The sequence below is a fragment of the Microtus oregoni genome, unplaced genomic scaffold (genome assembly GCF_018167655.1).
Source record: "Microtus oregoni isolate MIOR12 unplaced genomic scaffold, Mior012 000020F_ref0000438, whole genome shotgun sequence".
Classification (NCBI taxonomy): Eukaryota; Metazoa; Chordata; class Mammalia; order Rodentia; family Cricetidae; genus Microtus; species Microtus oregoni.
The window spans coordinates 34,862,306-34,885,410 of record NW_024543079.1 but is presented as its reverse complement, the minus strand read 5'-3'; the positions used below and the strand labels follow the sequence as shown (position 1 = coordinate 34,885,410).

The 23,105-nt window shown below is 38.5% G+C and overlaps 1 protein-coding gene across 4 annotated transcripts in view; it reads right to left on the bottom strand.

The window, feature by feature from the left end:
• Positions 1-804: 804 nt before the first annotated feature.
• Gpcpd1 (glycerophosphocholine phosphodiesterase 1) overlaps positions 805-23,105 on the bottom strand; it is a 57,564-nt gene continuing 35,263 nt past the window's right edge. For 3 of the 4 annotated variants that reach the window (XM_041670388.1, XM_041670389.1, XM_041670391.1), the window contains 11 exons: positions 22,573-22,627; positions 19,939-20,031; positions 18,435-18,455; positions 17,615-17,692; positions 16,777-16,816; positions 15,177-15,238; positions 12,752-12,817; positions 10,054-10,190; positions 9,300-9,435; positions 8,453-8,613; positions 805-2,474 (listed from right to left, as the gene is read on the bottom strand). In XM_041670388.1, the coding sequence (XP_041526322.1) occupies positions 2,285-2,474; positions 8,453-8,613; positions 9,300-9,435; positions 10,054-10,190; positions 12,752-12,817; positions 15,177-15,238; positions 16,777-16,816; positions 17,615-17,692; positions 18,435-18,455; positions 19,939-20,031; positions 22,573-22,627 (1,039 nt within the window). In that variant the 3' untranslated portion in view covers positions 805-2,284. The remainder of the gene's footprint in view (positions 2,475-8,452; positions 8,614-9,299; positions 9,436-10,053; positions 10,191-12,751; positions 12,818-15,176; positions 15,239-16,776; positions 16,817-17,614; positions 17,693-18,434; positions 18,456-19,938; positions 20,032-22,572; positions 22,628-23,105) is intronic. The other variant, XM_041670390.1, reaches the window with a different exon arrangement.

Here is a 23,105-nt window from a genome sequence, read left to right as displayed (position 1 = left end):
AACAACAATAATAAAAACCAAACAAACAGACCTGACGTCAACAAACTATCCCAGTGGTCATAATGCACTTTAAAATGTGCATTCATAGCAAGTACATGTCATGCACCGTGGAAAGAAAAATACGGTAGGTACGATGAATGCTACCTGTGTCTCAAGGTTCACTGGCACACACAATATAACGAGTAGTAAAAGGTCCCTCCCTTTCGACAGTATTGCAGTGGAGAAAGATGGCACAGTGATAGAGTACGGTGGGGTAAAGTGATTGGGAGAGTTCCCAAGCAAAGGGCACAAGGGCGCAGGGCTGGTCGCAGGCACAACTCGGCTGAGTAGAGTGGAAAGGTGGTGGCTAGTGATATGGAGCCTGGGTTAGCTCAGGTAAATAGTCTAGTTACCCATTAACAGGAAGAGAGAAAAGGGTTCTGTGGTAGTCACCCCAGCTCTTTGAAACTAAACCCACACTCCACAGCACCTCTCTGTGGTACCCCTTTACTTTCCTCTGCCCTGGAGACCACCATGGAGCTAGAACAAAACTAGAAAACTCTAAGGGAGTGCTCACACATGGTGTGCAGGTCTACAGAAGAAAAGGTCTGTTTCCGAAGGTACTGATTATATGAAAGTGCTAAATTCCCATTTGATGTGGGCAAAGACAGAAATGCCCGTGCAGAAGACATGTTCTAAACTATGCTCCATTAAACATCACATTTCAAATACAATACTGTAGGATTGCAGGCCCATCTCTCCGCAGTGAAGAGCTGACCAAAGCCCCATTGGTACACTATTAAAAAACAAACCAGGAAGCTGAAGGCGGTGGCGCAGGACTTTAATAACACAGGAGGCAGAGGCAGGAGGATCTGAGAGTTCAAAGCCAGCCTGGTTTACACAGTGAGTTCCAGGAGCCAAGGCTACACAGGTTGTCTCAAAACAAACAAACAGACAGACAAGGAACAACTTGTCATTTCAAGTCTTAGGTTCTTGGCTCCTGTCAAAATATGTCTAAGCATGAACAAACTGCCTCAGTAGGGACAAACTGAGAAAGGGTAGTGAGCCAGCCTTACGATCAGAATGAAATTGCTATTTGTCAGAATACCATTATAAAACCATTCTTCAAAAGTAACACCTTCTTAAGATAAAGAAAAAAAATAATAAATCTGTCATTTTATTTAACATTCATTCTGAAGTTACAGTTTTATCAATACAATCTGCTTCTAATGAAGAAATCTTAGTATAAGCCTAAAAACATGCGTTTATACACAGTAAGATCTTTGACATTCCTAAATAAATTACATACATGATATATATTAAACAAAGAATACCAATTTGAGAATTCAGGACATTTATTTTTCTGCATGGGAATTTAACTACTGTGTAATACTCACACAGCAGTTATGTGTACTAGGTAGTGAGACACTAAATAAGCATATTCAAAGTGTCTACAAACAGACTTTGTTTTTTAAGCGACAAAATATTTTCAGTCCTTGACATCTTCTCAGTCACCTAGCACCAGATGCAAGGACTTAACAGTAAACATGTACAGTCTCATGCTTAAAACCTAAAGCATGCATTGAGTCAAATTTATATATTGTGATCTATACTACTATGTATGCAATATATACTTCTTACTAACATTTTATACATTAAGTTTTACCCTGCAGGATTCTGGAATTTTAACATTTATGCAAAACAGTTTTGAAAGGTTTATAAAACAAGTTTCATGGTTCATCTGCAGGCTGGCTTGGGTCAGTGGGGAAATGGCAGCAGTCTGAGGTTTAGACCGAATGGAAACGGTGCACGTTCATATCAACTCATGTAAGACACCCATGTACACAGATGACAAAGATCTGTACAGCTGGAGTCACCAGTGCAAATACATGCATTTGAGGTACTTATTTTTTCATGGTCAGGTATAATTATGCAGTCATTTTTCTCAAGCACTTAAGATTTAAGACCTAATCAAATGAAAAGCCTGAACTTTAAATATCAGATATTTATATAATTAATTTCCAAGTATTATGCTTTTAATGAAGATTCAACATTAAAGGCTTAGATACCCAATTGAAAATATTTAACAGTAGATTTCTCATTGTATAGACTGATTGGTAATTATACCTGGCCAAGTGACAATAGTATACTTGATATTCTTGCAGGAACTGTAATGAAATAGTAAAATACTTCATTATTGCTTCATTGGACTGAGAACCTAAATGGCAGAGAAGCAGTGTTCAAGGATGAAACTGAGCATCAGAACAGTGACGCATGCCCCCAAACGTCCTCTGTGCACTACAAACTAAGAGGTCTCCACATTGTCAATGCCATTGGCATCTACGTGGATACCAGGTTCCCCACAGAGAGAAGAAGAGACGAAGTGGCCAACACTGGGACACAAACAGTTCTTGAGCTCTGGCAGTTCTTGCTTCAGGCGCTCCAGCTGCTCCACCTGGAATATATTTGGCTGTTCAGGCATCCAATCGTATATCCTATGGTGAAACAAAAAAAGTAATGTAATTCCATGTTTATTAAAGCTGCCTGACTTAACCTTTTCAAGAAAATTCATTTTTAAAAGTGCCCGAGATGCCCTTATTACAGAGATTTTATTCTGCTTTCTGATAAAACCAAAGGGTTAACAAAACTGTTCTTTTACAGCCCTGGTTACAAAGCAATTCTTCAAATCAGAAAATGGAATCCGTAGGTTCCTAGCGATCCTCAAAGTGTATGTCCTCCAAATCAACTAACTGGTGGTGCCTTATTTCACAGGAGAAAAGGCTCCCAAGAGCTGGAGCTTGTCCCCATGACACAAGTCACAAGTGAACAGTATCTAGCGTGGAGAGAGCAGAGAGAGAGAGCCTCTGGTGAGTGAGGCACGCCCAACAGCAGAGACCAGCTCCACATGCTGCCCTGTGAAAGTCGGAACAGGAGAATGCCAGCTAGCAGACAAAGCCGTGAAATTGTAGAGACTGGAGAAAAAGACGGCTGCAGTATCAGACAAAAGTTTTAGTTAGATTTTTTTTCCTTTTCTCAATAAAAAAGAAAAAGAAAAAAAAAAGGTTTTAGTTAGAAAAAAAGATCAATCGTCAGCCATTCATAGGGAAAACAGCTTTAAAAGTAGCACACAAGTTTCCCTTGATCTGAAAGTAAAGTGGGAGGGAGAAGGATGAGGTGGAGCCAGAGCAGCAATTCAGTATCTCACTCTGGTCACAGCTGTCCCTCCCTCTGACACTGACTTATAAGATAAATAGATGCCTCTTAGAATGGAAGATGAGGTCCACGGGAGGGTCTGGTATTTTAGAAGACCGCTACCACTTCTACCAGCAGCAAAAGAATGTGTTAACCAATTAAACAGAGACAACCCACCCCCTTTGCCCTCAGTTCTCTCAGCTGACCACACTAGCAGCCATTTAAAGTCCCCCAAATATGATGCACACATTTTTTATGAGGATCAGCCAAAAAGTAAAGCCCTAAACACTAAGTAATCTCAGAGGTCTGAACAAGCAGGCCACCAAGACCACTCTAAAACAACACCCACCTCAACAATCCACTCACTAACCCAGAGCTTCTAATTAATTTTCTAGATTTCAATCTCATCTAGGAAGCCAAGAATACTTTTAAATATGGAATATGAAAAAGACAAAAGGGACTAACTGTCCTGACCTGGGAGAACGAGGACTGTCAACAAACATGCTCCCCACATAGCACTTTCAGCACAAAACAAGGCCTTAGGAATTCAAAACACAATAGCATATAAGGAAAACTCAACAGAAACAGAGGGAAAGGTTCAGAGTAGGATGAAGAGCAAAACAGAGAATGGATCACAAATGTTGTGTCCAAGTGTCAATGATACAGAGGGCTAACATAAAATTGAATCCAGAAATGTACATTCCCTGTTTTCTCCAGGACCCACTCTACCACTGAACTACATTCCCACCTAAAGTCCCACACCTCTACATTCCCCAAACAAGGTCTCATGTTTGGTTTCGGAACGGACCTTCTGATCCTGTCTTTACCTGCAAGAGTTTTGGGTTGCAGCCACGTAGCTCCACACCAAGTTTGTGCTGTGCTGGTTTTGAGCACACTAGGCAAACACTGTACCAACTATGCTGCATGCCCAGTCCAGTCTTTAATGACACACATCAAGCAAGAGGCTAGTGGGGTACCAACTGCTCAGAACAGGGGTAAAACCACTCAGAAGATCCATTTCTAGGATTTCAGAGCACTGGCTAACAAAGTAGATTCTCTGAAGCCTCAAAGGGGAAACAAATTATACTTAAGGAAACAGCAACCAATGTGACTTCACAGTTCTCAATGCTAACACAGAAAACAGCATGATGGTGAAACAAAGAAAATCTACAAACATTTACAATTAATTCTATGTCTTCCTCTCTCAGAATGATGTAAAGGATGTGCTGTGTCAATGATAGCGAACAAGGAGAAGAGATATGGCTGTGGAGACTTGAAATGCAGCAAGTGGCTGCTCTCAGGAAGGAGCCTGTGCTCACAGAAGCCAGCTGGTCTGTACTGGGGCATCTTAGTGAGAACAGGAAACCACTGCCACTTCAGCGGTCTTGTAATCTAAGGAGAGAGTCTCCTAGTCTCAACCAGAAACTTGTTTTAATACAGTATGCCTGAACCATGGGCTCATGTAGTTTCCTTCTCACCTGGCAGGACTTTACCCTGAGAACTGGCCATAGGTTGTGATGGACACTCCAACTTACTTATCCTGCAACTCTTCTAAAAATGTCTGACTCAGATGTGGATGCCTAATTTTGCTGAGCTAGCAGCTGAGTGGATCACAAAGCCAATGAAGTCAAGATCTGAATCTAACAGTACATAACACAAAATGGGAAGAACTAAGGAACCTTGTTTTTAATCTTACACACATGTATCTGTATTGTGAGTAAGCAAAGTTTTGGAGAAATTTTACATCTATATTTCATGAGACCTGGTGAATAACATCCATATCAACACTAACAGCCTAATTATTATTAAGAAGTAGAATAAGCAATAGAATATATAGCTAGAACAGAAGTAATTTATAGCTATATACAAAAATGGATTAAGACCACAACAAAGCATAAAAATTAAATTCATATAAATATCAAATGGCATATTATTTAAGGATTGAAATAAGACTAAAGCTTTTTGAGAGAAATTAAGTAGCTAAGGAAAGGTGAGGGATGGAAGGAGGGAGGGAGGGAGGGAGGGAGGGAAAAACTGGGATTATACAGAAGCACAGAGGATTTAAAATCACTTGCCTTTAAACTCACTACAAGTGTTTGCTGTATTTTTCTCTCTTCTCTCTTGTTCCCTCTCTTCTTTGAAGCTGTTGGTGGTGCTTGGGACTGAACTTAGGTCATTCACAAGGCAACTTAAGTGTTCTGTCACTGGTCTATGGACTCCAAACCCCTAGAATGGGTCAAGCTAGGCATTGGTAGGCATGCCTCCAAGAGGAGTAGGATTTTAGGGCCTGCTTCGCTATACTAGACCCTGTATTGTCTGCTGCACCAAAGCCAGATGAACATTTAACAAAGCTATAAAGGTCATTATAAATTAATCACTCCCAGTGAAATGTTAGAAAATAAAATGCAACAGTTTTACATTACAAATCAGGGCTACCTGTCCAATCTGTGCTTTAATGCTTCTGTAGAGAAATAGTTTTTCATCATTGAAAATGCATACTTAAGGTTGGGCTGCAGGTCAGGTGCTCTAGTGTGTTCTTAGCATGCATCCCCAGCATCATCTATAGCATAGCAGGGTGGTGACCCATGACCACAATCCCATCATCAGGTGGGGACAGGAGTATTGGAAGTTCAAGGTCATCTTTAGCTATACAGTAAATTCAGAAACCAGCTGGGGCTATATAACCAAACCAAACCTATACTCCTATCACCCCTCTTTCATAAGTTCCCCAAAGGCTCCAAATCACTAACCACTCAAAACCACCTAAATTTGTCCATTTAGAAACATAGAAGCCAGGCAGTAGTGCATGTCTTTTATCCCCGCACATGGGAGGCAGAGGCCGGCAGATCTCTGTGAGTTCGAGGCCAGCCTGGCCTACAAAGAGTTCCAGGACAGCCAGTGCTATTACACAGAGAAAAACTGTCTTAGAACCCCCACACCCCAATAAAACAACCAAAAAATAAAAGTAAATATAATATAAAAAGAAAAACAATAAGACAGGGACTTGGCCAGGGACAACTGAAGGAATAAAAAACTGGTAGGTTTTTTTTTATTGTAAGCCTTAGTAATTAGAATTTTTTAATATTATACACAAATATTTTCACATCAATATAACCTCCCTTGTCTCTTGGGCCCTAATTAGAGCCCATGCCAGCCTGGCCCTCCAAATACCTCAACAGTCATGCCCTGCCTCATATATGCTGAACCTGGGCCTGAAATATAAGTTCTATCAAAGAAAATATGCCCATCTCAAACTTCCAACTCTGTCCCTCTCTTCAAAGATGCTGAGCCAGGCAGAGTCTTCCTCAGCACTTGGTATAATATTGTTCTGCTAGTCATGTCAACATCCAGCTCCAACCATAAAAGTCCTCGAGAGGAAGGAGCTGCCTAATTTATTTTCCTTGGCAAAATCATCCATGGAATTACCTCACACCATCTTTTCCTTGCCCCCAAATACTTAGTCATTTTTTCTTCTTCATACTCAACAGATACACATAAAATTTCCCAACATTTGCTAAAGCCAGTATTTTTATCAAATTGTTAATATAAAATTGATTATTTTTATTTTGTTAGTTGGAAACACCTATTTAAAAAAACCAGTCAGCCATTCTGCTTTATGCAAAATAAACCAACTAGTTTAGAAAGCAGGTAGACAGGTAGGTAGCATGCAGGTTACAATTTAAGGCAGTAGAGCACCTAGGCATAGTGACTTTCAACTATAAGACTAGGCTTTGGGAAGTTGAGATAGGAAGGCTGCAAGACTAAGCCAGCCTGAGCTACATAGTGAAACCTCTCCCTGTCTCCAAAAATCAAAATAAATTAAGTTAAACAAGTAAGTGAATAAACTAGACCAGCTTAGACAAAACAGTGGGAGTAAAATCTTTATTAAAAAATAATATAACTTATTAGGACAAAGCATAGTATGTATTAAATCCAAGGAAAGTATATTTTTGGTTTTCAAGCTGGTCTGGTTCTTTAGAACCCAAAGCCTCAAAATAAAAATAAAAAAAAAGAAAGAGTAAGAAAGAAAAACAACCTTGAGTATCAGCAACTATTAGACTATTAAACTTGCATCTTAAAATACTAATTCCTAGAAAACTGTTTTCCCATCTAGTCAGTAACATTTGCTCCCACAGTCTTTATTTTATTGCCCTAGCCTCTGAAGACAATACATAAAACAAGCAAAAATGCCTTGCTCTTGTGTGTCCCACACTCTCTCTGTGTGTGCAATATGGAACAGGGAGACACTAATTCAAAGAGGCCAGGAAGGAAAGTAGACACACGGTGTAATACACTGCATGTTGTGTGTCAGTCACTGATAAATGATGATGAGCAAAGTAAAAGCAGTGCCCTGTGAACAGAAGCTACTGGCAAGTATAGGTGAAACTATATAGCCTTCCTTCAAGTGACATTTCAGCATACAGGAATGTCTCTCTGAAGCAAAAAGAAGCAGCACACAGAGGGAAGTCATGAGAGGAAAGACCCAGAGGAAAACAGGACTGAGAGGTGACGGAACTCTGTCAGGAAGACTTCAAGGACTTCCCTGAGAAAATACAATAAGCAGAGTGGCCATTTATGTTGAAACCAAGGTGATAAGAAGGAACAAAAGTTTAAAAAGGTCAAGGAAATGTCCTGAGTTGGATACATATATCACTGGGAATGTATAAAGATATAAAACCCCACAGAATTCAAATGAGATCAATGTAGTGGTTTGAATGACAATGTTCAGTTCCTGGTAGATAGACTATTTGGGAAGGACTAGGAGGCTTGAAGGAGGTATGTCACAGGGGTGGACTTTGAGCTTACGAAAGCCAACAGGCCCAGTCTGTTTCTGTCTCTCTCTGCCTCCTGCTTGTAAATCAGAAGTAAGCTCTCAGCTACTGCTTCAGCACCGTGCCTACCTGCCTGCTGCCATATTCCTTACCATGATAGCCATGTGCTCAACCTCTGCAACTGCAAACAAGACCCCTACTAAATGCCTTTGTCATGGTGCCTTTTCACAGCACAGAAAGTAACTAAGACAATCACTGAGAAAGTTCTGACAGACAGGAAACACGTGTGGGACAGGCAGCTGTCTTCAACCAAGGTAACTTGTACATTTGGGTTAAGGCTTCTCAAGTGGCTTTGACATAGTTCAACATCTGGGAAAAACTCACAAGCTATCAAGATAAACTTTAGGCTAAACTACATAATTTTAACCTAACTAAATTTAACAGTTTAGGAGATAAAAAGCTACACCATTTATAACATTCCATGGAGATTTTTTACAAGAAACAAATACCTATCATATATTAGACCATTTACTCCAAATTCCTTCAGTTTCCTTCTGTTTTCAGGATCATTGGTATCATCACCCCAGCAGAAAATGACCAATCCCTTAGCTTTTGCCTCTTGGACATAAGATGGGTTTCTAAGCAGATCTTCAGTATGGGCATTAATTCCCTGAAGGAAAAAAAATTCATTGTTTACAAAAAAAGAAATGTCATTACAAATACTAAACTATCAGACTCTAGGTTGTTAGTGCTCTTTAGAGGAGATGAAACAGGGAAAAATGGGCAGATATTTTTCTTATAATTTCCCTTATTTAATGGATTATATACATGTGTGGATATAAACCCAACATATTATTAATACCTATATGTAATTTATAAGCACACTAAATGTGTAGTTGTTGTCATTTCTGTACTTCACATTAGTAAAACCAATAATCAGCTGTTAGAATAGGAAACATTATATAAGCCAGGCATTGGTGGCGCAGGCCTTTAAGCCCAGAACTTGGGAGGCAGAGGCAGGTGGATCTCTGTGAGTTCGAGGCCAGCCTGGTCTACAAGAGCTAGTTCCAGGACAGGCTCGAAAGCCACAGAAAAACTGTCTAAAACAACAACAACAACAAAAAACCCCAAAAACAAAAAAAAAAAAACAAAAACAAAAAAAAAAAAACCCAAAAAACAAACCACCATTATTTAATACTGTATAAAAAAAGAGAGAGAAAACGTTTGTACAAGCAACATTTAATGTACTTAGCAGGCTGGGTTTATATATTTATTGAATATGTGTGTGCATGTGCATAACAGTAACAATTAAGTTAATTATTTTTAAAGAAGAAAACTGGAACATACATAACTCACCAAAATATTTTCAAACTGTGCAAAGCTCATAGCAATGGGTGTTGTCCTAGATCTGAGGTCCATGAGTTCAGGGTAAATATCAGATTTTCCTTGGGTCAGAAATAATATGGGATATTTATTTTGCTTTTGCCGAACCCTAAATAGACAGGATAAAGAAAAAAAATGGTAGAAAGATAATAATATTACTTTGAAACTTTAGAAACTACTAAAAAGAAAGAAAACAAAACAGAAAGAAACAAAAGATATACATATGGCTCTTGCCCACAATCCCAGCTCTAGGAGGTTGAGGCTGGAGGATCACTGTAAACTCAAGGCTAGCCTGGGCTACACAGTGAATTCTGGTCTACAGATTGAAAACTCTCAAAAGCAGACAAACAAGAAAGATCAATCCCAGGACCAAACACAGGACCAGCCCAAACTCAGACACAATCATGTCAAACATAAAGATTTAAGGCCTTTATACACAAGAATACAATAATCTTAGAAATGGAAAATGGGAAACTGCAGGAGGGTTTACAGCTTGTGTGGAGGACAAAATACCAGACATAGCAATACAAGACCCAGTACAGGACAGACAAAGGGTGTCACGGTGAAGGGCACTTGGGAAAAAAGTGCTTTTTCGGAAGGAAAGAAATGGACAACTGGCTGAGGACAAACCAGGGTGCCATCTGGACAACCTCCCAATACTGCCTCCCCAAATCTAGCTATAATCAAAGGGTGCAGAAACAAACAAAAAGACCTGAATATTACTCACATTGTACAAATATCTGCATCAAACGAAGAAAATACTATTCTCCTCTTCCCAGAATTTTCTAAAACAGTTTTTAAAATTATATCCAAAAACTGATTCATGTCAAAATATGTTGATAAGTTGCCATCCCATACTCCATCCTATATAGAAAGAAGGAAATGAGAGGCCGTGAGACATGCTGGAGCCGCAGTGTTAGACAAATGCCAAGAACAATCAGCCCAATATTTATAAATGTAGTTATGTGTTTTCCAAGGGTATATAGGATATTACAGGATACAGAGAGTAAACAGATTATTAAATTAAAGCAAATAATCATATCCATCTTTACAGTTGCCCCCCGCTTGGGAAGCAGGAGATCAACTTATTTTAACACGCATCTCATGTATAGCATGACGCACATCCTTCAGCTGTATATGAATCTCTATCATTAGCACATCTGGTATTTTGTATTCTTTGACCTCTGATTTGTTTATTCCCTCAATGCAATTAGTAACTAGTTCTGGTCTCTATATTTAAAATAAAATCAGATTATCTATCTAAGTAAAACCATGCAATATTTTCCTGTGGCTACCTTACTTCTATTTAGCAAATAATTTCTCCAAGGCCTATTTAATGTAGCAAATAGCGAGATCTCATTTTTTTTCCCCTACAGACTAAATGTATGGCTATTTCTCTGCCTGCTTGCCCAGTAATGGACACATAGGCTGTCGCCTCATCCCCACCCATTTTTACCTATTGTGAAGACGTAGGCAATAATTACCTTTACAGGATCGTGGTCCTTCTTGGTAGATACCCAGTGTGGAGATTTTAAAGAAAATGGCCCCCTTAGGGAGAGGCATTATTATAAAGTGTGGCTTTGCTGGAGTGGGTATGGCCATGCTGGAGGAAATGTGTTCCTGTGGGGCTGAGCTCTGAGGTCCCCTATGCTCAAGCTACACTACCTGCAGATCAAGACCAACTCTATGCTCCTCCTCCAGCACCATGCCATCTGCATGATGATAATGAACTAAACTGTAAGCCAGCACCAATGAAATGCTTTTCCTTTGCAAGAGTTGCTGTGGTCACGTCTTTTCACAGCAATAGAACCCTAAGACAACCAGGAAGAGGGATAGGAGATAGCTAGGTTATATGGCAGATTTCTCTTTCTAATTTCTTTAGAAACCTGCTTTCCATAATAGCTTTTATATTCCTGTCCAACCATGCTCAGGAGGTCCATTTTAACCACATGGTGGCCAGTATTTGGTTTCTTTTAACTTTTTTGGCAACCATGTTAAAGACATATAGTGTGATACCTGCTCGTGGAACTAACATTTATTTCACAGATAAGGAAACCGAAGGCCAGGAAGGACTGACTGTCAAAGAAGACATAGTTATCTAGTGATAGCACAGCAAATAATTCAGGTGCTGAGACAACAAGGATCAATTAAACAACCAAAGGCTTTGTTTGTAAATGTAACAAATAAAAGATACATTTCAGGAAACCTCCAATTTACTATGACTTACCTATTTTGACGTAATCTTCATAAACCATAAGATGTATCAGTCATTATTAATTATTACAAAATATTTAAATTCTTAAATAATAAGTCAAAATAATTCTCAAAGCCTCAACAAACAAACAAAAAACTACATATTAAGAAAATCTTGGTCACAAATTTGCCGTCTGAACCAGGACTGCCTTAGCCTGATATAAAGGCAGTTATAAAATTTTCTAAATGAAACAAATCTAGGCTGTTGGTCCAGATGTCCAATACATCAGGACTCCACATTCCAGGCAACCTTTCACCATACATACCTTCCTCTAGTCCAAAACGCATTCAATAATTAGTTCTTTCTTTCAAAGCTTTATTTTTTTAAGTTATGGGTTTACGTGTGGGTATATGCACATCATAGCAGGTGCCTGGGGCCAGTAACATTGGTTCCTCGTAGACTTGGGGTTAAGGACAGTTTAAGGACCTGATGCTTAACTGAACTTGTATCCTCTGCAAGAGCAGTAAATGCCTTCTACTCTCAATAGTTAATTAATCCTTGTTTTCCTCAAATAAGAAAAAACTCTAGGGAAAAAGGACTTTATTTTGTCCTTATTCTGCTTATGTTCTCAGTACTCAGAAAATGCCTGACCTTTACTGACTTCTCAGTAAATATTTGTGGCTAATGAATAATTAAACCTGGGAATGATTTAAAAACATATTTACAAAAATTTCTTCTACTGTGGTAATATTTAACTAAAAAATGCTCTTAAAAATTATTACAATATTTTTAGATGTAGACTATAAAGAAATAATTAGTGAGAGCTTGACTGTTTATTTTTTAATGTACCAAAAGCTGTTTATATTAATGTACACACAAGCCACATGTATACCAAAACTTTTACAATATACACTAAGCAATTAAAAAGCATTCAAATACTAGTATAAGTGTAAAGTATGCTTTATTAAAAGTCTTGGTTCAGCAGGTAAAGGTGCTTGCTACATAAGCCTGACAACCTGAGTTTGATCCCAAGTCCGTGGTAGAAGGAGAGAACAAAGTCCTAAAAGTTGTCCTCTGACCTTCATGGGTATCATGGCACATATTCACAAAAATACACACAAATTACTTTGTCTTAAATTCTAAAAGGTTCAGCAAATAACGTGCTTCAAAGAAAGAAACACAAGACTTCAGTTTTATTCAGTGTCATTAAAAACAAAAAAAAATTACTTACCCTGTGTTGGCAAATCCATTTTATTTCTATATTAAATCCTACATCTTCTGGCAATGATTCTAAAACCTACAGTGTCGTGTGTTGATGATGAATTGTGTTGGTTTTGGCAAGATGGATGGCAAATAAGGGGGGAGGGAGGAAAACAGAATTATTACAAAAATCAGTAAGAATATATTACCAATATGTTCTTTGTCATTATAATTCAGTATCTATTCTAATACTCAACTGAAAACACAGATTTTTATGTTAAATAAGAAGAAAGAATTTTAAAAAGCAGTAGGCTTAAGTAATATCTTTGATAACTCAATTTTCATCATAAAAATAGACCCTTAAGCCAGGTAGTGGTGGTGCACACCTTTAATCCTAGCACCTGGGAGGCAGAGGCAGGCAGATCTCTGTGAGTTCGAGGCCAGCCTGGCCTACAAGAGCTAGTTCCAGGACAGGCTTCAAAGCTACAGTGAAACCCTATCTTGAGAAGAAAAAAAAATAGATCCTTAACTGTTGGGGAATATTATTTTCAAGTGTGTGAGTTTTGTTTACATTGCATTTGTTTTACTTTGTGAAGCTGTGTTACTGCGCCTGTCTAAAACACCCAATGAACCTAATGATGAATGGCCAATAGCAAGGCAGGAGCAAGGACAGGTGGGGCTAGCAGGCAGAGAGTATAAATAGGAGAAATCTAGAAGAGAGAAAGAGGAACAACAAGAGAATAAGGAAAAAGGGAAACAGGGGCTAGCCACCCAGCAACTCATGGAGTATAAAGGAAAATAAGACATACAGAAGTGAAAAAGATAAAAGCCCAGAGTCAAAAGGTAGATAGGATAATTTAAGAAAAGTTGGCTAGAAACAAGCCACACTAAGGCCAAGCCTTCATAACTAAGAATAAGACTCTGTGTGTGATTTATTTGGGAGCTGGATGGTGGGCCCCTCAAAAAGTCAAAAGAGTAAAATATCCCACAACACTAAACCTAAAATCTTTTTCATCATTCCTTTAAACAATATCTAAAGTGAGCTACTGGAAGCAAGAATTGAATTGAGGAAGACTTTATCCCTAACTCTAAGCCTAACCCTAACTCAAGTCATGCTTTCTGAATTACATTCAGATATGGGGAATATACTAAAATAAGATTAAATAAAAGCCTTTAATTCCAGCACTTGGGAGGCAGAGGCAGGCGGATCTCTGTGAGTTCAAGACCAGCCTGGTCTACAAGAGCTAGGTCCTAGTTAAAGGACAGGCTCCAAAGTTTCAGAGAAACCCTGTCTCGAAAAACAAAAAAACAAAAAAGAGATTAAATAAAAATCATCATTTTTAACTTTTTAGAAGGTGTCATTGTTCAACAAATACCATGTTAGTTGATAACCCCCAGAAAATACTATGCTATTGAGGTCCATAAATCAGAAAGGCAGGCACACACACACACACACACACACACACACACACACACACACACTAATCATAATCGAGTTGCTCATTCTTTCTAAAGAAAATGATCTGGACACATGGCAAGCTGATCATTTAGGGAGCTGTAATTGGAAAATCAAATTTAAAAAATGATAAGGAGTGCTTACTTGAAAGAGGTCCTAAGTAAATTCCTACCAATATCACCAAAGCAAAAACAAAAATTCAAGCAATTACCAGCATGAACAGAAGCATAGTTACTAGACCAAACAACTGACTAGAAAGAGGGGTTCATTATGAAAGTACATGAGCATCTCTCTAGCATCTATAAGGACTTTCCTGAGGCTGTAAATTGTCTCCAGTTTCTAAAATATTATTATTACTATTATTTTAAAGACAGGGTCTCAGCATGTAGCACCTATCCTGGAACTGACTGTATATCAGGCTGGCCTCACAGAGAGCTGCCTGTCTTTGCCTCCCAGAGTACGAGATGAAAGCTGTGTACCACCATGCCTGGCCAATTTTTAAGATCTTAATACTAGCTTTTGCATTCATAGTGTATTTCTGAAATCCTTTTTTAAACAATGAAGCCTCTTATGTTCTCTCCAGACTGTAAAATTTAGACACTACAAAAAGGCCTCTTCCACTATCACATCTTCCTTCCCCCTCTTGTCTTCCCCTTTGAGCCCTCTCCTTTCCTTCAGACAGAAACATGCGAACTTGTTATTGTCACCAAATTAGCCCAACAAGGGAGGTCTTACTCAACTAAAAGTTAAGCAGTTCTTTAAAACCAGTTGAGCCTCAGGGATGATAGCGAGCACCAGCACTTGGGGCAGGCAGAAACCCAGGAGTTCAAAAAGTCTAGGCCAGCATGAGCTATGTGATGTCATGCCTCAAACCTCCCACAACACCCATGATAATAAACTGATAACAGCCTTTTTAGTGCCCATTTAAGAGAGTAAAACAAACCATTATGCAATCAGCTATCAATCAGATAGCCTTGTCCAGGTACCTCAAGGAACTTACCATCTTAAGAGAAGGAAATGGCTGATTTTCAGAAAGGAAAGTTTCTTCCTCAACCACACTTTCTGAAATTTCAGATTATAAAAGTTTGGTAAATAAAATGCACTAGAGCAGATCTACTAAACCCTGACAGAACCCCTGCACTGAAGCAATTACCACATCTTAGCCTTAGTATTTCTGAAGGCAGATGCACTTATTACCTTTAGCCATTAAGAAGAACCCCATTTTCTAAATGAGCATCTAGCAACAAGACTAGTTCATAATACTTCATGTAAACATCATCCTTTGTGGCCCCAACAAGTGATTTTTTTTGAATAAAAACTGTTAAGATGACTTTCTGAATAGTAGTGAAAAGCAGTAATTACTCTCAGTGAAATTCGTAGTTGTACCAAAACCAGTTCACTAATCAGATTTAAAAATCTAAGGGTTGGAGCATAGCTAGGATGGTAAAAAGCTTGCCTAGCATGGATGAAGCCCTGAGCTCCAGTCTCAAGACCAAATAAAAGAAAGTAAGCATGGCATATGCCTGTAATCCTAGCACTGGGAAATAGAAGCAGGAGGGAAAACTTCAAGTTATCCTTGAGCATATAGTAAACTTAAGGCTAGGCTAAGCTACATGAAACTGCCTTAAAAACAAACAGGAGCCGGGCGGTGGTGGCACACGCCTTTAATCCCAGCACTCGGGAGGCAGAGGCAGGCGGATCTCTGGGAGTTCGAGGCCAGCCTGGTCTACAAGAGCTAGTTCCAGGACAGGCTCCAAAACCACAGAGAAACCCTGTCTCGAAAAACCAAAAAAAAAAAAAAAAAACCAGGAAAATCTATAGCTACTTTTGTTATCATAATCTTCTAATCCAAAATGGATTACATTTTTAAGAATCATAGAATTTTCTCCTAAAAGGAAAAATAAAATATCAATCCATGTACATCATAAATTTATTTTAAAATTAAAATTAGGTAAAAGTTTGCAGCTTAATAAAAGTAAAATTTTTGTGTACTGTCATAAAATATGTCTATGAAGTCATTATTTTGAGATTGTCTTGGGTCTACGTGAGCACTGGCCCTTTGCAGAAAGACTGTGAAAGTCAGTCTCTGGACTATGCAACCACTGTCCTACCTTTGAGAGACAGCATAGTCTAGCTAAAGAAAGGGAGCACAAAGCAATAGGTTTCAAGAGTCTCAATGAATTATTGAGCTCCGTTGAGAAAGGAATGTAAAGTGGTCCTCCACAGCAATGCTGGAGGCCACACTGTGTGAGGACACTAGGGCACAAAGTAGTGAAGTAAAGTGACCTGTCCACAGTCACAGCTAGAGGGGATAAGGCTGATCAAACTCCTGGCATTAGACTCTGTACCTAAGAGGTACCCTTCTCTGTAATAGTTAAGAAGGTTTGGAAAGAACTGACATAAAACTAAGGGAAGCCTACTATGCACATAACACTCATCTGAAAAATCAATGTAAGAGCTACACATTTATGAAATTGTATTCAGACAGACCAATACTATAGTCATTAAGATGACCAAGGATACATTAAAATGAATGGGGAATATTCATCCTATCAATGCCAATCATAAAACAAAAGCAGTGATTCCAAACTGGCACATACGTTTCCGATCTTTGGTTTTTAGTGCAGTCACATGAGAAAGCTAGAAAACAAGCAAACAAAATACAATTAGAAAAAAATCCATAGTTTATGAAGGTAACTAGTAATTAAAGGTAATTAAAAGTAACTAGAAAAGCTAGCAAGCTAGAACAGACAAAATGTGGAATTACCAGTTTAATAATAAGCTCTAAGCATTATGGTACTTTCTATATAAAATCATTACCAAATGCTTATGGGGTAAAAGAATTTAAAAAAAAAAAAGACCCTAAGTTACCAGGCAGAGGCAGGTGGATTTCTGTGAGTTTGAGGCCAGCATGGTCTACAGAGTGAGTTCTAGGACAGCCAGAGATACACACAGAGAAACACTGTCTTAAAAAAACCCAAACCAAAACAAAAACTCTTAAGTTAGTAAACTATTTGTACTTAGTTATTAACTTAAGTATCTAACAGGGATGAGATACAGATCATGCAAAGTAACACAGAAAAACAAAATATACTAAGATCTGAAATATGAATAAAACTATTACATAAAAAAGTCCTATCGCAAAACATGATGGTTCTATAAAGAGCTTCTGCAGACAGAAGCAACCTAAGACTGTGAACATATACTCTACAGCTGAGACTTACAGGCTAACTCCTCTAAGAATGGAACCCATGATACCAGCAAAGAATACTGGAGATGAGCATAAACCCATCCCTTAGTTAGACCAGAAACTAAAATATACTTCATGTATGTTGAATGCATAGTTATTCTTAAGTGCAGAGAGTATTACTAAATCAGACAAATGCAAATCATACTAAAGCTGAAGGAAAATCCATATTTTTGTGTCACTGTTAATACCTTCAATAACTGGAGCTGGTCAAATGTTAATTCTTTTACTGGAATTTCAAACAATTCAACTGGATCAGCTTCAAATTTCTATTAGAAAAGAGAGAGGGAGACATTAATATGTTTTACTATTTCTGAATGTTTATACTACATACTCCCATAACCTCAATTTACTGAAGGTGAGATAGCTCTTAGGTAGCCATCATGAACCCATCGTGACCCCATGCTGTAGTATTATGTCAGAAGAACCTAATACTACAGGAGCTCTTGTCTGGCTCCCTGCCCTGTAGGCTTAGAAGAGCCTACAGCCTTGCACATGCTAGACAAAAGCTCTTCTCTCTGAGCTACACCCAAGTCCCTGGCTTTTGTTTTTAATGCAGGCATCCAGTATCTAGAAGAAAAAAGCATCTGGAAGGGGTGGAAGCATTGGTGACAGAGCATGATGTCAGGCATCATTTTCACTGCCTCTTTCATGCAGTGTTCATTTGACATTTATCCATGCTACATGCCTAGGAAATCAACATGCAAGTATTATAAGCGAATTAATGCTGCAAGTAAGTTTCTATTTTTTCTAAGCTCTTCAAATACCTAACTTGACTAAAAGTAGCAGCCACACCAAGAAATTTCCATGAATCTGTGTCTGATTATCTATAAGCGATATTTAGGAACTACTATCGAGCATGTATTCTCCACAGGCAAATCTAAATTTTAAAGCCATATCAAATGTTATGCTGTAGGAAGTACCACTCTCTTAAGGAAATGAGTTAAGGTACCACCATTAAATTAACTCAACATTAAAAGCCACTGCACAAATATGAACATTGGTACAAACCTGTGTATGAACAAATTTTTTCTGGAAGGACACATAAGAAACTATTAAGAGTAAGGGAATGAGATCAAGGGAGGGGGGGACTTTATCATTCATTTCACTCTTTGAACTACTTGCATTTTTTTAATGGACATGGAGAAACTGTTTTTACACAAAACTGCTAACTTAAAAAATAAAACTCACTGGACAGTGGTGGCGCACACCTTTAATCCCAACACTTGGAAGGCACAGGCAGGTGGATCTTTGTGAGTTTGAGGCCAGCCTGGTCTACAAAGCAAGTTCCAGAACAACGAGGGCTAAATACACAGAGAAACCCTGAATCAAAAAAACTAAAAAACAAACAAAATCCTAAAAAATGAATAAAGAAATAAAACTCAAGGTAAAAATATACAATTCATTACTTTCATTCCCTCATTAACTCATTCAGATTCAACTTCATAGCAAGATAGTCTGTTGACAATAAGATCAGTAAGGCTCTTCAACAAGCTATTTTAGAAATAGTACTCTCTTGTAGCAAAAACCACGTTCACTATTGTTCCTTAGGTATTCTGCTCCCATCATCAATAGTGTAGATGAATCCTCTTTACCCTCCTGACATATTTCACAAAGACAGAGGGTCCTTATCTCTAGGTCTGTGCTTAGAATGCATCTGCGGAGCGGGCAGAGCCAGCTATCCTATCAGATTCTGTCCAACACTTGGGTCAGCTACAGTGCTCTACATAGCAACAAACTGGCCTCGACTTTAAACCAGCTCACATGAAAATGATACTCAACCATTATTTTAAAAGTGCAGGAAGTTCATCTGCATGCTCCAGGCCAGAATACAGACAATTATGTTCTTACACTAATAATGATAAATCTTAGGATTCTACATGTATTTTTACGCCTCCCTATAGACTCTTCCCTGTATCACGCCTTCCTCTCCATTCTTTCTGCTTCTGCTGCACCTGTCTCACTGCTCAGTAGCCATCAAATTCCTCTATCAGCCACCAAGACATGGATTGGTGTTGAAGTTTAGCTCTGAACATTTCTCTTTTCAGCCACAGGCTTTCCTTTCTTCCTAACTCTCCCATCTAGCCTGCCTTGACTGAGGCCTTCTACATACTAACTCCACACCACTCCACTGTGGTACCTTGTAGCTTTGGCTAAACTGTGCCAGGTGACTGATTTAAGATATGAAGCAAAAACACATGGGATCTTGGGAAAAAATTTCTTCTCCCTGTTTGATCCAGGCCAGAATACATAATACTGACAAAATGAAGAAAATACCTGGCATGTCCCTTCATCAGCAATATCAAAAGGCAAATTTACCAACACTGATGCCTGACTTATGGAAATCATTATTCCCATCAAACCTATGTCTTAATATTATAAGGGCTTAAGAATTGGCAGTATATCACTAAAAAATGAATTTACTAACTCTTAACAAAAAACTAAACATGTAACAAAATTTCTTTTTTTAAACATTTTATGATATTAAGTAGGAAATACAGAAATTTCAACATACCCTTTTCATAGTCAAACAGCAGGTGAGATCATGATATACCACAGGCACAAAGTCCTTTGAAAGGTGGACATCAAATTCTACAAATGCTGCACCCTGACAAAAGAAAAGGAAGCAAGTGTTTGAAACAAAATACTGGTAGACAACACATTTCTCAACACAGATCAGAATTTTTTGTTTAGAGTAAAATTATAATTTTGCACATAAAACCATAAAATCTCTTCAATATCTCACTTCAAACTTCTCCAAAATAATTAATTAGTCTCCTACAATTGTTTCTTTTGCAAAGGCACTTTTTTTCTGACGAAAAAAAAAGTGTGTGCTGGGGTGTCTTGATCCATTTGCAAACACACACAGCACTTCAGAAGCAGAGAGACAGCCTTCAGAATATTGCCTATGTCATTGCTATGAGCAGAAATGGAATTGAACAGGAGGAGCACTCTGTAAACTAAATGGTTGAACCTCAGGGAGAAGTGAGGAAGAGAACACTGCAGAACCTCTTCACTCTGCTCTGGGATTCGCATGAGCAGTACAGTTAGCTCACAAGGGTTTCCTAGAAAATGGACATTGGCTGGAGAGGTGGAGCAGCAGTTAAGCAGAAGATCCAGGTTCAGCTCCCTAGCTCACCTATGGGGTCACTTATAACTACTGTAACTACAGTTCCAGGAGAGCTGATGCTCTTTTCTGGCCTTTGCAGGCACTGGCATGCATATGGTGCACATACACAGACTCAGACCCACAAATATGCATGCAAACTAAAATTCTTTTAAAAAAAGAAAAATGTGACAATTGGATCAAAGAAGAAGCTACAACTGTTGTTCAATATTCAGAGAAGGAATGACAAGAATAATATACATATAAAGTTCGAGACAGAAACCTAAACTGATGAAAAAGAGGACAGGAATTGTAGTTAAGAAAATTAATTTTAGCTATGCATGACATATCTTCTTTTTTTTAAATTTATTTATTTATTTATTAAAGATTTCTGCCTTGACATATCTTTAATATATGAACTCAGGAAGCAGAGGTAGGCAGGGGTCTTAGATTCAATCTGTTGTACGTGAAAAAAATATAATTCAACTTTTTTTTTCTTTCTGTTTTTTGAGACAGGTTCATCTAGCCTAGGCTAGCCTCAAATACATGGTAATCTTCCTGTCTCCACCATGCAATTCTTTTTTGGGGGGGAGGGGGAGAGGAAACTATCTATTTAGCTCTGGCTGTCCTGGAACTCTCCAATTCAAAGAGATCTCCTATTTTGCCTCCCAAGTGCTGGGTTAAAGACAAGCACCACTATGCCCGGCTTAAACTACTTTATAAGGAACATGAAGCCACTGTGAAAAAAATATGGAAAGGAAAAGGATGAGATGCCCTCTCGTCCCACACACCAGTTAAGTCTAGAGTCTGAGTCTCTTGGTCAGGTGAAGTAAGCAAAATAAACTGATACTTTGTGACTGGATAAAAGAAGAAATTTAACATAATCAAGATTATTTTTCCTTTTAAGAGTATAGAATAACGTATTTCATTCGATATGGTATTTTATACATGTATTGATACATTTTTTAAAAAGTGTTATATAAAGACAGCCAGAAGATAGTTCAATGGGTAGGAACATCAGGCAACAAGCCTGATGACCTAAATCTAATCTCTGGGACTCACATGGTAGGAGGAGGTTGCTGAGACAAAATTCCTACAAGCTGTCCTCTGATTTCCCCATGTATACCATGACATGTAGACATGTACTAGCGTCCTATCCCCAATAAATAATAAAATGCAATGAAGTGTTATATAAAATCATTACCTTCTGTAAGCATTATTTCTAAACTAAAACCAGCCATTAGGAACTTTTTATCTCAAAAACAGGTGGGAAGGGTGCATGGTGGCTCCAACGCATAATGGCAATACTTGAAAAACAAAAGCAGGGACCCACCAAAGTTCAAGGCCAGCTTGGCTGGGTTAAATCAGAAAATTTAGGCCAGTTTCTCTATTTTTGAGACAGAAAGAGCCTACCCCCCCCCCCCCCCAAAAAAAAAGTATGTGTGGAGGGTTTGGAGAAAGCAGTTAAAAGTTCTTATTCACTTGTTGCTATTTCAAAAGACGTGGGTTCAGTTCCAGCAGCCACAGGACAGCTCCCAAAGGTTTGTAACGCCATCTATAGGGGATCTGACACCTCCTTCTGGCCTCCAAGAAAACAAGGAACACATGCAGTACACTTACACACATTCAGGCAAAACACTCATACACACAAAATGTGTTTTAAAAGGTTGGTTATTGTTCTGTTGTTTACATGTGAATCCTCACCACAAATCTAAACATACACACCAAAAGGTATTTTATCTTTTTACCTTCACTCAGAAACATTTTCAGAACAAGGAATAGTTTTCTATCAGTTAGTACAATCTGGAAGAGTTCTCTGTCTCTATAGAAATGGTAAATGGTGGAGGACACACCTTTAATCCCAGCACTGGGGAGGCAGAGGCAGGGATCTCTGTGAGTTCAAGGCCAGCCTGGTCTACTGCCCCAAAGCTACAGAGAAACTGTCTCAAAAAACCAAAAAGAAAGAGAGGGAGGGAGGGAGGGAGGGAGGGAGGGAGGGAGAGAGAGAGAAAGGAAAGAAAGAAAGAAAGAAAGGGTGCTTACATGACTGGCAGCATTTCTTAAAGAAGCGATCGTATTTTCCTGTACTTTAGCCAGCCTGAAATAGAGAAGAAAAAGTAGTCATAAGTACTAAAGAAAAGAAACACTGCAGTAAGCATCTTCAACAGTAAAAACAGGACTTACCTTTTACACAGAGGCTAATTTTGTTATGCTCAAAATATGATAGGGAACAAACTTAAATGATTTGTGCACTTACTTCATAAATACAAGTTATAACTATTACTTATAATGACAGATGTATTCCACATCACAACACATACCTTCCCTGTACTTGGACTTTTTTTTCTTGGAGACAAATGAGGTGCCTGATTAAGAAAAGCAATCCTTTTCAAGGGCATGAAGAAACTAAGACAGAAGAAATTTACTACTTGCAATAAAGCCTCGAAATGTCTTCATACTGGAAAAACACGGGGAACTGGGAATGACTGACACACCAAGGGTAGATTTCATTAAGAAAAGGAAAGATGCTACAGGGATAGCTCAATGGGAAAGAGTGCTTGCTACTCAAGCATAAG